The 13,830-nt window shown below is 38.1% G+C and overlaps 1 protein-coding gene across 1 annotated transcript in view; it reads left to right on the top strand.

Moving 5' to 3' along the window:
• Window positions 1-589: 589 nt before the first annotated feature.
• LOC143132907 (alpha-(1,3)-fucosyltransferase 7-like) overlaps window positions 590-13,830 on the top strand; it is a 28,204-nt gene continuing 14,963 nt past the window's right edge. The window contains exons 1-3 of the mRNA XM_076292731.1: window positions 590-677; window positions 838-928; window positions 1,018-1,250. Coding sequence (XP_076148846.1) covers window positions 590-677; window positions 838-928; window positions 1,018-1,250 — 412 coding nt within the window. The remainder of the gene's footprint in view (window positions 678-837; window positions 929-1,017; window positions 1,251-13,830) is intronic.

Genomic DNA, 13,830 nt, shown 5'->3' with positions numbered 1-13,830 from the left:
ATTCTTTTTATCAGTCCATGCGCCTAACAACATAGTTTTGAGTGGGCACAGCATATTCAGAATTGAAAAAATGTTCAATGCTGATGGCTGCACACAGTTTTTGGGACGGAAATTTTTAAACAGACAGTCGTTTTTCACATCCCCAGTTGACTCCCTCAATTTGAATATTGCTTTTGTTCAAGGACTGTCTGTAGAGGTGGTGGCTTTGTCAGAGAAAACCATTGATGCCAAAATGGTTGCAATGCCTGTCAAACATGGCTTTGCAATATACCGACTGAACCATACATAATAAATAAATAAATAAATAAATAAATGAGTTAGTTAGTAATAAATAAATAAATAAATAAATAAATAATTTAGTTAGTAATAAATAAATAAATGAATAAATAAGTTAGTTAGTTAGTAATAAATAAATAAATAAATAAATAAATAAGTTAGTTAGTTAAAGCTAAGTTCATCTGTTCATCATTTCAGTTTACAGATCATGTTCGCAATTGTACTATTTACGGAAAAGAATGAGGTTGAAGTGGTGCCCACAAGCTGGCTGAGTGTCGACCAAAAAGTGTCGTTCTGGCCACCATACAAAAGTATGCAACGGGGTAAGGTGGCTGTCCAGAATCAGGAGGATCCTGATGAGACATGGGGGGAGTTCTTTGTCAGGGTACTGAAGAAATATGGTGAGACCCTCCTGTAAACAAACACAGAGAGAAAGAAAGAGAGAGAGAGAGAGAGAGAGAGAGAGAGAGATAACATGATTCATCATAATGCAACTTCATTTCATTTCTATACATGCTGCAATATGGTTCCTTGTTTAACAAATGTTTCCCTCAAATACAGATTCTTATGAAGCGGCCAGGAAGAAACTGGTGAGGGCCACCAAGAAAGACTCCCTCACTTCTGAGGATGAAAGTTTCAGAAGGCCTAGAATGTAAGAACCGTACAGTACACAAATTAACAAAAGTCTAAGATTCACTGATGTTTTAATACCTGTGGTGTTGTCCTGTTGTCATACTGCAGGCCCTCTGCCAAAGTGGTGGAGCAGTTTGAAGCTCTACCTCAGCCACGCCATTCCATCGCCAACCAGCAACCAGCAAAACAACCAGCGAAACAACCAGTGAAACCACCTGCGAAACCAGGCTCCTCCAAACAGCTACCTGTACTCCAGCCTGTACTCCAGCCACCACCGGTGTTTTCATCGGTCTTGAGTGCTCCCACTACCTCCTACTCACAGCCTGTGACAAACACATTCGGTACAAAACATTTTGCTGGTCTGCAACATGACTGATGATATCATTTGTGTAACATAATCATTTAAGTCACAACACTTTCTAAAGCAATATGAAATGTTTCTGTTTTTCTATTAAACCTTTCTTACCTATAGAGCGTGACCAGCTAATTTTCAGGGCCTTGGAGGAGATAAAGGCGCAAGTGCGCCAGAACACCCTCCTTCTCCAGGCCCTGGCTAAGAAGCAGCCAGCACAAGCAGCGCCCTCTCTACCAGAGGAATTCACATTCCCAATTCAGACACAAGAACATCTGAGGAGAGTGGAGAATGTGTTATTAGAGAAAGCACAGGAGAAAGCTATGGTATGTATTTGACTACATTGATGACCACAACATGGTGAAAAATTTCACGTTGGTTGAATACTTTGGAACCAACTGCATTATGTTTTGTCAACAGTACACATTCTATACAGTTAAGAACAAAAGTATTCATACCCCTGGCAAATATTGATTTAATGTTAATTTTCTCTTGACCAATATGTTTGAAAATGACACTTCTACATGGCTAAATGTTGTAAGATAATGTGGTAGAATCAGTTTTCATATTTTTTGAACATTTTTATGAAAAATGGCATGTCCAAAATTATTCATACCCTTTTTAAATAATCACTGGAAGCATGTTTATTTGTCATCACAGCTCTCAAAATGGTTCTCATAATACATACCAAGCCTCTCAATGTCTTCACAATGATTCTAGACAGCTAGCCTAGCCCCGCCCACCTAGATCTTATTTCAGGGAGATCTAGTCTGGAAACCTAGTTCATAACCATTTAAAAATCAAGCAAAAGCTATATTCTTTGTTCAGGTGTGTCCTTATAAAAGGTTAAGCAGAGTTGTGCATTTTAAGAAGAGTGATCCATGATCAGCATCCATGATGACCAAGTGGTCCATTTTGGGATGTGCTGCAAATGTCAACCATCAAAACACCATATCCACAGTGCAGAATAGCTATTATAGAAATGTATTAGCTTGGGGTGTTTTTTTCCAGACAATGGGACCTGGTGACCTTCTCAAAGTAAATGGTAACACTAAAACAAGGGGCTACAGTAAGATTTTTGGAGGAAAAAAAATCAGGCAGTCTGCCGAGAAACCCGTCCCAATAGGCGGCATCGGGCCATTAAACCACACAATGATCCAAAACATACAGCCAAACAAGGCTTTCCAGTCATTATCTAAAAAAAGGTATGAATAATTTTGGACACAAAATTCATACATATGTAAAAAAAAAGATGAAAATGCTTCTATTTCCATGTTTCTACCACATTGTCAAGCAACCTTTTGACATGTGGCAGTTTCATTTTCAGTCAGAACAAACATATTGGTCGAGAGAAAATCAACATTAAATTAATATTTGCCAGGGGTATGAATAATTTTGTTCTTAACTGTATAAAATCTATATACATCTGTACATTTCTGTTCTTATCTGTAGACAACACACCTTACAGCACTTGGTGGGATGAATGCTGGGGACGCGGTCAGGAGAATAATGCGTCACCTCATCACAGACACACTGGCAACCCAATACAATTGGCTTGGCCGAGGAGGCCAAAAGAAGGCTTTTGCAGCTTTAAAAATCACTGCAGCTATAAGAGGTGTCTGAATGCCACTGCATTGCTGTCATTGTAAAAGAAAAATTAAATACAGTGTGCTTAATAGACACTTTTTGATTCTCCTGGAAATAGTGCATTGTATTTTCAATGATCAAGAACTGTTACCTGTTCAGGTGCTGCGGCAGCGCAAAATATCACTGCCAGCGAGTGCGACAGCCACATTAAGAACTGGCTTAAGTATAGCAGTGACCGCAGTGGAGGAAGGAAGAGGAGAGCTGAAGAACCGCAGAGCCCTGTAATCGGTATGTTACAGACCTGAATAAGAAGAGGGAAATCCAAAGACATAGTGGCAGACATTTAAGTATATGCAATGGGTCATTCCAGGTTAAATCATCTAAGGTTCTTGCTGCACCATCTCATATTTTGTTAAAACATTGTCTTAATCAAGAATGGGTCCCAAAACCAAAAGCCTGTAAAATATTTCTGTTCAAATCCTGTCTTTATCACATTCATATAATTGTCAGTCCTTAGAATTACTTCAGTTTTGTAGCTTGGAATTCACATTATCTAGGAAGCAATGTTTGAGCATTTATGATAAGTATTATTCATGGGCACTACTATTTCGATATATGATGGCGTCAAAATAGCTATTTAGAATCATCAGTGTCTCTACACATGAACTCGAGCATTGAGAACATTGTTCGTGTACACAGTTTACTAAAAAGAAAGGTTTTGGACAACTCACTCCTTGGCTGGCATGATGGCGGCGAGCAGAAAAACTAAGTTTTTAAAAACCTTTCTTTTAGTAAACTCTGTGTACACAAACAATGCTCAAGTTCATGTGTAGAGACACAGATGACTTCGATCAAAGTTTCATGTTGTGTCGAGCCTTCTTGGTGTTTTAAAAATAGCTATTTTGATGCCATCATGTATCAAAATAGTAGTGCCCCTACGATTTCCATTTAAAAAGCCATTTGACCCGAAAACGACGACAAGCTAAAAGTGGCGCTTCGGACGTAGGCTATAATTATGCTTTTAAACTAAAGTTTGACTAGGGTACATTCACAAAAACACCCTAGGATGCATTCTGGCCAGTTACGCTTTAACAGCCCCACTGATTTTCGTGTTCCTAGCCTAGGCTACTCCACCAATTACCAAAAAATGCAACCTCGTTTAATCTTAATGCGCATTTGTTGCAGAGACACCGTGATTTTATATCATCCAAAGCCCAGCTACATTTCTTTGAAAGACAACGATCTTTAAACAAAGCAGGCTACCTACAGTACATAGATGGCAATATCAGTTGTGCTTTAGACTGACAGAAAATACTGAGGCAAAAAGTCCTACCCAAAATAATTAGCCTATACATGGCGGTACTCGGGACTTTCAACAACAGTTGCTTATATTTCTGTATTATACCAAAAACATAAATATCTATGTATTTTAATTATTCCAAAGTAGCATAGGCTACAAAATATGTCGAGCTATGTGCTACATTTGAAGAGTTTCAAAACGCTACCATTTTAATGAATTTTCATAAATATTTTTTTTTACATTTTGTTTTCCAAATAATTTCAGTTGAACTGTAACTGGGTGTTGTTATTTTATATATCTTTACTCAATCAAAACAACACAATACACATTAAATAACCTGAATGTTTTAAAAAAAGGAGATAGCGTTTTGGAACCAAACTCTTCATTTCTTCACACAAAAGTAACCAAGTTTAGCTTAGTCTTCTAACCTTATTTTAAGACAATAATTAAAAATCTTACCTTATCACATGTCAAACAGTCACCAAGTGTCCAGTGCCCTAGCTATGGCTAATCCTAGGCCAAACTGACCTAATGTCGCGTGGTTCATGCAAACATCACGTGCATTCATTCTCAGGTAACATTTTGTCGCGTGGCTTTAGTAGGCCTGTGCATGCTGTGCATTTCACGATTGATTGCAATATGAAAATGCTATTTGCAAATGGAGATGCATTTTCAACTAAAAATATAGCCTAGCATGCCTCAATACAACGCAATTCAGATCGTTACAACGTTAAGCGCATTTTCATATAATAGATGGGGACAGTAAACATTTTTTAAAAAATAATTAAAAAAAAACATTCTTACCTCCTAGGCCTAGTTTCAGTGATAACCTCCTAAATGGGCAATCTGTCACTGATGGTTGTCTCCTTTTCTCCACAGCTACTCAGCGCCAGCGTCTGCGTCAATTGGAATTCAGTGATTCGGATTCCAGCGATTCTGACTCCGAGTAAGTAGCACATATGGCAAACCCCACATACTTTGCATTGTTTTGATAAATGGATCGATGAGCAAACTCTTTTGTTTTTCCAGAATAGTTCCATGATCTGGAGGAACCGGAGCAGCCCACCCCCCAATTCCTTGTTGGTGTTTTTTTTAAACATTTTTTATTAATTTATTTCTTTGTTATTTTTGTTATTGTCAATAAATATTATAAATAATATTAACATTTATAACATATTGCCTGCCTGTCTTGAATTAAGCAACAAGCCCCGAGAGGCCACTGGTTTTAGAACAGCTGTTAGGCATGATGCGCAATTGCGGAAGCAATCATTTCCATATAGGCTTGTAGGCTACTGGAGAACAAGTCATTGATAATAAAAGTCATATGATAATAAAAGTATAATGTTCATTCATTTTCACGGTATGGACTAGCAATGGAAAATAAAAACAAAATGTTGGCAATTGGTTATAAGCCAACGTTTTGCAATAAACGGATTTTTGTAGGCCTATTGTGACGCACGACGATTTTCTCCGTGCCAACGTCAAAACAACGTTACCCCACCGGACAAAATGAAGTTGGCACAACGTCAGTAAACAACGTCATGCCAACGGATGATATGCCGTTGTGCCAACGTTGTGCCAACGTATGCTTGCTATCTGGGAAGCTAACTGGCTCATTTGTTTTGGTCGTGGGTAAGGAGAAGTTACCCTTCCTGGGGCGCAAGCTAAGGTAAGCTAACTGGCTCATTTGTTTTGGTGGTGGGTAAGGAGAAGTTACCCTTCCTGGGGCGCAAGCTAAGGTAAGCTAACTGGCTCATTTGTTTTGTGTTTGTGATGGACTGTGCCTAGGTTAATGGTACTTGGCTAAGGTTCTTTATGGTTTATGGTTCAGTCCACATCAACGGGACGGACCGACCTAGCCAACTTAAACCATGCCTAGGTTGGTTAAGGGTATTTGGATGCTTGTTGTGGTAATATGGGGCAGCATGGGGTGTAAGCTAACTGCTAACTGCTGGCTAATTTGTTTTGTGTTTGGGATGGGGCCTAAGATAATGGGCTAAGCTAACTGGCTAATTTGTTTTGTGTTTGTGATGGGCTGTGCCTAGGGTGATGGTACTTGGCTAAGGTTCTTTATGGTTTATGGTTCAGTCCACATCAACGGGACGGACCGACCTAGCCAACTTAGACCATGCCTGGGCTGGTTAAGAGTATTTTGAGTATTGGATATTTCAATGTGGTAATATGGTGGTAGCATGGAGGGGAGTGTCTCCAGGACGCTGGTTTCACTGTTAAGCCTTCATGAGGTGTCGTGGGCCTAACTTAACGAAACATCGGTGAATGAGGGTGCCCACTTGATAACCCCAATGACATGCCGCATACTATATAGGCTACTGCTGTTGGATAGGCCATTTGCATTGTGCTTGTGACCATTTGTTGGCGGATTTGTGGGTAGTGTGCTTTTTAAAGTTAAACTTGAGCAGGGGCTTCTGAATGTGTTTTTACCTTGGATCGATCTTGGCACAAGGGATTTTAACATCTAATCCTGTGTATTAATGTAATATTGTATGGCCCCCCATGAACGAAAGTCCACGAAACTTGGCATGCAGTTGCAGTTGCAGTTTTGACCATGTCAGCTAGATATATTGTGATTACAACACCTAATTTTTTGCTTTTTAATTTTTAACTAGGTGGCGCTATACATGAAATGAGTGGTAATGGGATGGGTACAAACATACAAAAAAGGTGGTCCTCCTAAACCCTACGGTTCTCGAGATATTCACAGAAAACTGTGTCCACCTTACCCTCCTTTCGGTATTTCTTACCTGTATAAATATTTTGTACATGTGTGAAAGAAATGTGTATTTGTAAAAATGTTTTGTACATGTGTGGGGGGGAAATGCGGATACTGTATGTAAAAATATTTTGTACACGTGTGGAAAAAATATGTACCTGCACAAATACTTTGTATGTGTGTGAATCTCCTACGTGATGCTACGCGATGCTTTCCTGCGACACTGAAAGTATGAGCTTGTGAAACTGATTTGCAATGCTTACGGACTTTTGACCCTAATTTTACTGCCTGGATGTACGTCATTCGACAGTCTGAAAGCTGGCTGTTGTAAAACTGTCAGACATAACAGCTGTGACGAACATTGTTGGAAAAAACGTTAAGGCTATTAAGGTTAAAGTTATTTGGAAAAACGTAATAGTCCTCACTGGCATTTAGACAATGGGAAGGCATCCAAGAATCCAATATTACAGTACCCACCAAAAATATACTGTATATATGACAGCATTTTTTGTTTGGTCAGGAAATTATTCAGGCTAAAGGCTATAGGAAGACACTGGTGCAAATTATATAAAGCAGAGGCCTAGTGTTTTATTATGTTTGCTGTAGGATAGAGTCTAAAAGGCAATATTGTGTTTGAAAACATGTATTTTTGTCCGACAGCTGACATGGAACGTTATTAATCGGTTCTGGAACAATATTTTTTTGTTCTAACCGGTTCGGGAACGTCAATTTTAGGGTGGGAACCAAAACAGGAAACGTTAGAATACTGTTTCTGTTCAGAACAAACCACTTGGCAAAAAATTCTGGTTCAAAGCCCTCATACAAAATAAACATGTAAGCAATATTGAAACCAAATATATGTATTTTTTCAAATCATTAGCAGTATTGTACAGCACAAAAAAACAGAATACAACCACCCCCACATGTACTTTTCTGTTTACCAGTGACATGGCCAGACACCTTGACGACCCTTGTTATAACATTTTTTGTTTCACATTGATTGAAGGCAAGGCAATTTTATTTACATAGCACATTTAATACCAAGGCAGTTCAGTGTGCTATACACAGAAAAATCTGAAAATTGTATAAAAGCAAACATCAGCAACTCGCAACAATTGAAATATGGTAAAAGTAGTAAAATACAATTAAATTAAAAATATAAAGACATATTAAAATAACTTAAAAATGTATGTATTAGATAAAAGCAAACATGAGCAGATAGTAGCAATAAATAAAGTAAAAATAATAAACTTATAACAACAAATAAACTAGTTAAATACATTAGATAAAAATGGAAAAGAATGGAAGATAAAATAAAAGGATCAACAGATAAAACAATTAAAATATAGTAAAAGTACTTAAATAGGTAAAATGAATAAGAATTAAAGATAAAAGAATATAAGAAGGTAAGGGGGTAAAATGTTTTGAATGAATTAGTAAAGGAATAATAAAGAAAGAAAAATTATTCCCACCTGGAAAATATACCGCCCCTATGATTTTGTTGTTTTTGCGACTACAAGCGTTCAAGTGCTTTGCCGTTTGGAATGTGTGAAAAACATAGACGCCACAACAAAGGTTAAAACCTACAGTACGCTCAATAATCTTAAAAAAACAAATGTATTTGCTTAAAAGTATGGTGTCAGCTTTTAAGTGACAAAAACAGGGAATTCCCAAGTTCACATTAAAATGGTTGGACATGCAACAAAGCAACAAATCACTTCCTATTTCTCGTTTGAACTGTATTTGCAAATGCAAACAGGCCAAAAGCGTTTAAAAACGGGGTTTTCGTGTAAATGAGAGGCCAAACCGCAGGGAATGATCTGCGTCTTCCCTTCGTGTAAACGGAGCTTCTGTTAGCAAACTCTTCCCCTAGTTTCCCACCAGTTATTCCCAAATTAGATGACGTTCACAATGACGTTTTCACTGGGAATTGGTTTTTCCCCATGCACATGAATGCAACATAACATTGCGGTGACCAAATGACAACTTTCTTATGATGTCGCTGCAACATCATGGGCTCTATTTTGACAACCAGAAACGCAGCAACAGCCTATATTCCCTTGTCCTTGGAAGGCAATAGGCAGGCAATTTAATTTTTGACTGTTCCCTGTGGTTCATATTTTGACAGCTTAATAGAGAATTTCTCTCCTATGATAATATTTTTCCTAAATGTAGTTAGGAAACATGTTTCTGTAATACCAAAAATCCTAAATGGCATCCTAAACTGAGATAAGATAAGATTTATTATTAAAACCCCAGACCTATATTTTGCAAAAAGAATCTTAAAGCATGTTATATCAGCTTTAGCCAAAGACAAACATATGTAATTCTGATTCAAAGCTACAGCTGAGCTACAGCTATAGAAAGCTCACATAATTTTCAGTGTCCTGCCGGCGGGACGGTTACCCCCCCTCCCCCCAACATTCTAAATCAATTGTATGCACCATATTGCTATGTGGCATAGTAAAGTTATACACCATTTCAAAGCTTTGGCTCTTGGGAATCCAAGAATTGTTCATGTACAATCTGTATAGTGCTTTACATTCTCAGATTAATTTATTATGTCTCAATTAAATTTGATCCAAAATGCCCCTCTCCCCTAACCTGACCCTAGCCAGATGAATTTCGTTTCGCTTAGCTCCGCCTAGCTTCACTCACATCCATTTGGGACCTCTTCCATTGAGAGTGATTTCTGCAACCGATTTTATGGTACAGCCAATCAGGACGCAGGGCGGGAGTTTCATAGATGTGACATAGCGTAGAAGCGACTGTGAGACTGTTATCAGCGTCACAGGTTGGTTTCGATGTGAGTGGTTGAAGTAGCACGTCAATAGATGACGGACAAGTGGCTTATTCAATCATATGCAAGCATTTTTTGATTAGGCCCAGCCTTCTGAAGCAACACTTCAATGGATCGGTTCCAGATGGATGAGTGGAGCTAGGCGGAGCGAAATTCATCTGGCTAGGGTCAGGTTACCCCTCCCCCTCCTCCGCTTTTGGTGCTACCCTGACTTCTGGCTGCAGTGTAGCTGCAGCACCATAAGTAGATGCAACATATTGGGTACTGAAATATTCACAAGAATCCATAGAAATTGAATCTTCATGTTGTACAATTATCCAATATTAGTTGTACAGATGTATAGTCTATCTTATACACACTCCTTGAACCAACAAAGTAAATGCAAAAATAGAGACTTTTTTTTAATTATTCCATATTTTGTGTAGTCATACAATCTAAATGGTCCACAAGACACCTCAAAGAGTGTTACCTTTCATTTGAGACCAGGATTATGCTCCTACACAAAGGGGTTCATGTGCAGTAAGCATTTGGGGTTTCCATAGGCATTTTACAAAACGCATAATAATAATAATAATAATAATAATAATAAATAATAAATAATAATACATTTTATTTAGAGCGCCTTTTTTTTCAGCGTTGGTCTGACAATAGCAGTTTTAAAGGATGGTGGTACAGTGCCAGAGAGAAGAGAGGTGTGAAATATTGATGTAATCATCGGAGCAATACATATGTAGATGGCAGGCAGCTCTTAACCAGGCTTGTTGGAAGAGGGTCCAGCTGACAGGTGGAGGAATTGCACTTTTTGATAAGGCCACAGATGGTACTTTCAGCAGGAAGACTGAATTCAGAGTTCATTGATGGAAGGTGAGCCCAGAGTGCTCAGTGAGTATGGTTGTTTCAACTGAGTAATGGAACATTCTAATTGTTGGTGGATTGCCTCAATTGGTATTGAAAAAGTTCAGGAAGGCTGAGAAGCGTTCATCAGAGAGTTCCTGGTGGGTGATGTTATCAGGTGGCTTAAGGAGACCATTAACAGTAAAAAAGAGAGCCCTGGTGTTTCCTTGTCCTTCACTGATTATCTTTGCATAGTATGATGTTTTTGAAACACAGAGTGTGTTTTTATACTGATGCAGGTGTTCAGAATACATGTCTTTGTGTACATTAAGACCAGTCTTTTTTGACAGCCGCTCCAGCCGTCGGCCCAAGGATTTCATATGCCGAAGTTCAGGTGTAAACCAAGGAGCGGAGTGCACAAATGAAACAGTTTGCGACTTCATAGGAACAAGTCTGTCAAGTGCTGTAGACATGCAGTCATTATAGTGGTCAACTAAATCCCCCAATGAAGTATTAAAAGCAGGGGAGGGATAAGTGGCAATTAGAGAAGTGAGTTCCTCTGGGTCCACCTTTTTAATGTTGCGATATGACATCACATGCTGAACCTTGGACTTCATGACAGGCAGATGGGTGTCAAACAGTACAGCTTTGTGGTCAGAGATGGGTAGCTCAGCAGTACTGATATTGACAGGCTTGATACCAGTGCAACAGACCAGATCTAAAATATGTCCTTTGTTGTGGGTTGGAAAGTCAACATATTGTGTGATCCCAAAGGAGTCAATCATATCCATAAAGTCTTTTGTAAATGCATTAGAACATTTGTCCATATGTATATTAAAATCCCCCATCAGGATGACATTAGGAGACATTGCATTCAAAGCAGTAAGAACAGTTGAAAGTTCAGGAATAAACATATTTGATGGTTTAGGTGGTCTGTATAATACCGCAATAATGGTGGGTGTGGGTCCTCCGAGTTTAATGTAACAGCCAGCAGTTCAAAAGAGGTGTGATCAGGCACAGATAGTGGTGTCATTCTCGCGATAGAGCAGTGCGAGACCACAGATTTACAGATGTCAACAAATCCTTGTGGGACTGCTCGCTTCAGGTGGAAGAAATCATTGCTCTGCTGTATGGCAAGCGATTTTATAATTTACCCGCTAAGTTTGACTATCTGGAATTAACATTGTAGATATCAACAACGTCTTTCTGACTAGTCGCAATTACATTTTGGATAGTTGGAATTGTCATTCAAGATATCTGTAACGTAATTGTGACTAGTCGAAACGTCATATAGAGATAGGCTATCTGTAATTTAGTTTTGACTAGGCAAAACTGAATTACAGATATCTGTTATCACGTCATTGAAAACAACATTTAACTCGTCACACATCTTAAATGTATGGCAAGCGATTTTATCATTTACCCGCTAAGTTTGACTATCTGGAATTAACATTGTAGATATCAACAACGTCTTTCTGACTAGTCGCAATTACATTTTGGATAGTTGGAATTGTCATTCAAGATATCTGTAACGTAATTGTGACTAGTCGAAACGTCAGATAGAGATATCTGTAATTTAGTTTTGACTAGGCAAAACTGAATTACAGATATCTGTCATCACGTCATTGAAAACAACATTCAACTCGTCACACATCTTAAATGGCAATTGCAGATATCTTTAATTCCGTTTTGACTAGGCAGAATGAAAGTTGAAGATATCTCAAACGTCATTATAACTAGTGCAAATTATTGTGCAAGACGTTGCTTTAGTTCCGTAGCAGAGCCCGTCTAGATTTCTAGGCTAGAGCCCATCTACTTATACATTCTGTCAGCTAATTTCCCCTCCCCAACATAATCGAAGAAAAAGTGGGCTTATTTCCTTATTTCTATGAATGGAAGAAGAATAAGCAGGCTGTAATGTCGTAGCCTACATAAATTAGTAGGCATAGGCTACTAAATGCACCAGCACCATCTAGAGGAAATTCCATTCATAATGGTGTTGGCTGTAATCGAAAAAATCAAAGCAACATTGAATCATCAATTCTTGCTGCCAGCTCCTGTCTTGCATAGGCTGCAGCATTAAAAAGACGATTAAAAACTCCTTCGCCCTCTGGCTGCTCTGACATGGTGCTAATTAGTGCTAATTACAAAGTTAACAGTTAACAGGTGCTATGTGATTTGATGATTTGAACAACAACACGCTCTTCTCCCGCCTAAAGTGGGATGCGGGCCTAATTTGCATAGCAATACAGATATCTCTAACGTAATTTCGCCTAGTCAAAACTCTAATTCAAGGTATCTATAATTACATTTTGACTAGGCAGAATGAAAGTTATAGATATCTCCAATTTCAGATATCTCTAATCAAAACTCATTCAATATATCTATAACTTGATAATAGATATCTACAATCAAATTATGACTATCCCTAACTCCAGTTTGAGATATCTACAACGTCATTTTGACTAGTCAAAATTCCATTTACAGATATCTACAATGTCATTTCGTCTAGTCAAAACTTAATTCAAGATATCTGAAAAGGAACATGTAGATATCTTGAATTGAAGTGAATTAAAGATATCTTCAACTGGAGTTATGACTAGTCAGAATCAAATTGTAGATATCTCTAACTGGAATTACAGATATCTACAATTCAATTGCAGATATCCGTAATTCACATAGTGGATATCTGCAACTGAATTGTAGATATCCGTAATGTTAAACCCCATAGAAATGAATGGCAAATGTGGCGTCATTTGTCCTAGGAAGAATGTCTTTGTGGATATCTGAAATGACAATTATGGATAGGAAGAATTCAATTGCGGATATCTAAAATGTTCGTTTTGACTAGGCAAAACTGAATTACAGATATCTGCAATACATATCCAGTCTAGCGGGAAAATGTTAAAATCGCTTGCCATAGTTATGACTAGTCAGAATCAAATTGTAGATATCTCTAACTGGAATTACAGATATCTACAATTCAATTGCAGATATCCGTAATTCACATAGTGGATATCTGCAACTGAATTGTAGATATCCGTAATGATAAACCCCATAGAAATGAATGGCAAATGTGGCGTCATTTGTCCTAGGAAGAATGTCTTTGTGGATATCTGAAATGACGATTATGGATAGGAAGAATTCAGTTGCGGATATCTAAAATGTTCGTTTTGACTAGGCAAAACTGAATTACAGATATCTGCAATACATATCCAGTCTAGCGGGAAAATGTTAAAATCGCTTGCCATAGGGAAAATGTTAAAATCGCTTGCCATACTCATTCAAGATATCTAGTCCTATAACTTGATAATAGA

The sequence above is a fragment of the Alosa pseudoharengus genome, unplaced genomic scaffold (genome assembly GCF_046254945.1).
Source record: "Alosa pseudoharengus isolate Yale_2024_CS ecotype anadromous, Long Island Sound unplaced genomic scaffold, YU_APseudo_1.1 YU_APseudo_1.1_scf_19, whole genome shotgun sequence".
NCBI lineage: Eukaryota > Metazoa > Chordata > Actinopteri > Clupeiformes > Clupeidae > Alosa > Alosa pseudoharengus.
The sequence above is the reverse complement of the archived record's forward strand: the minus strand, read 5'-3'. Positions and strand labels throughout refer to the sequence as shown.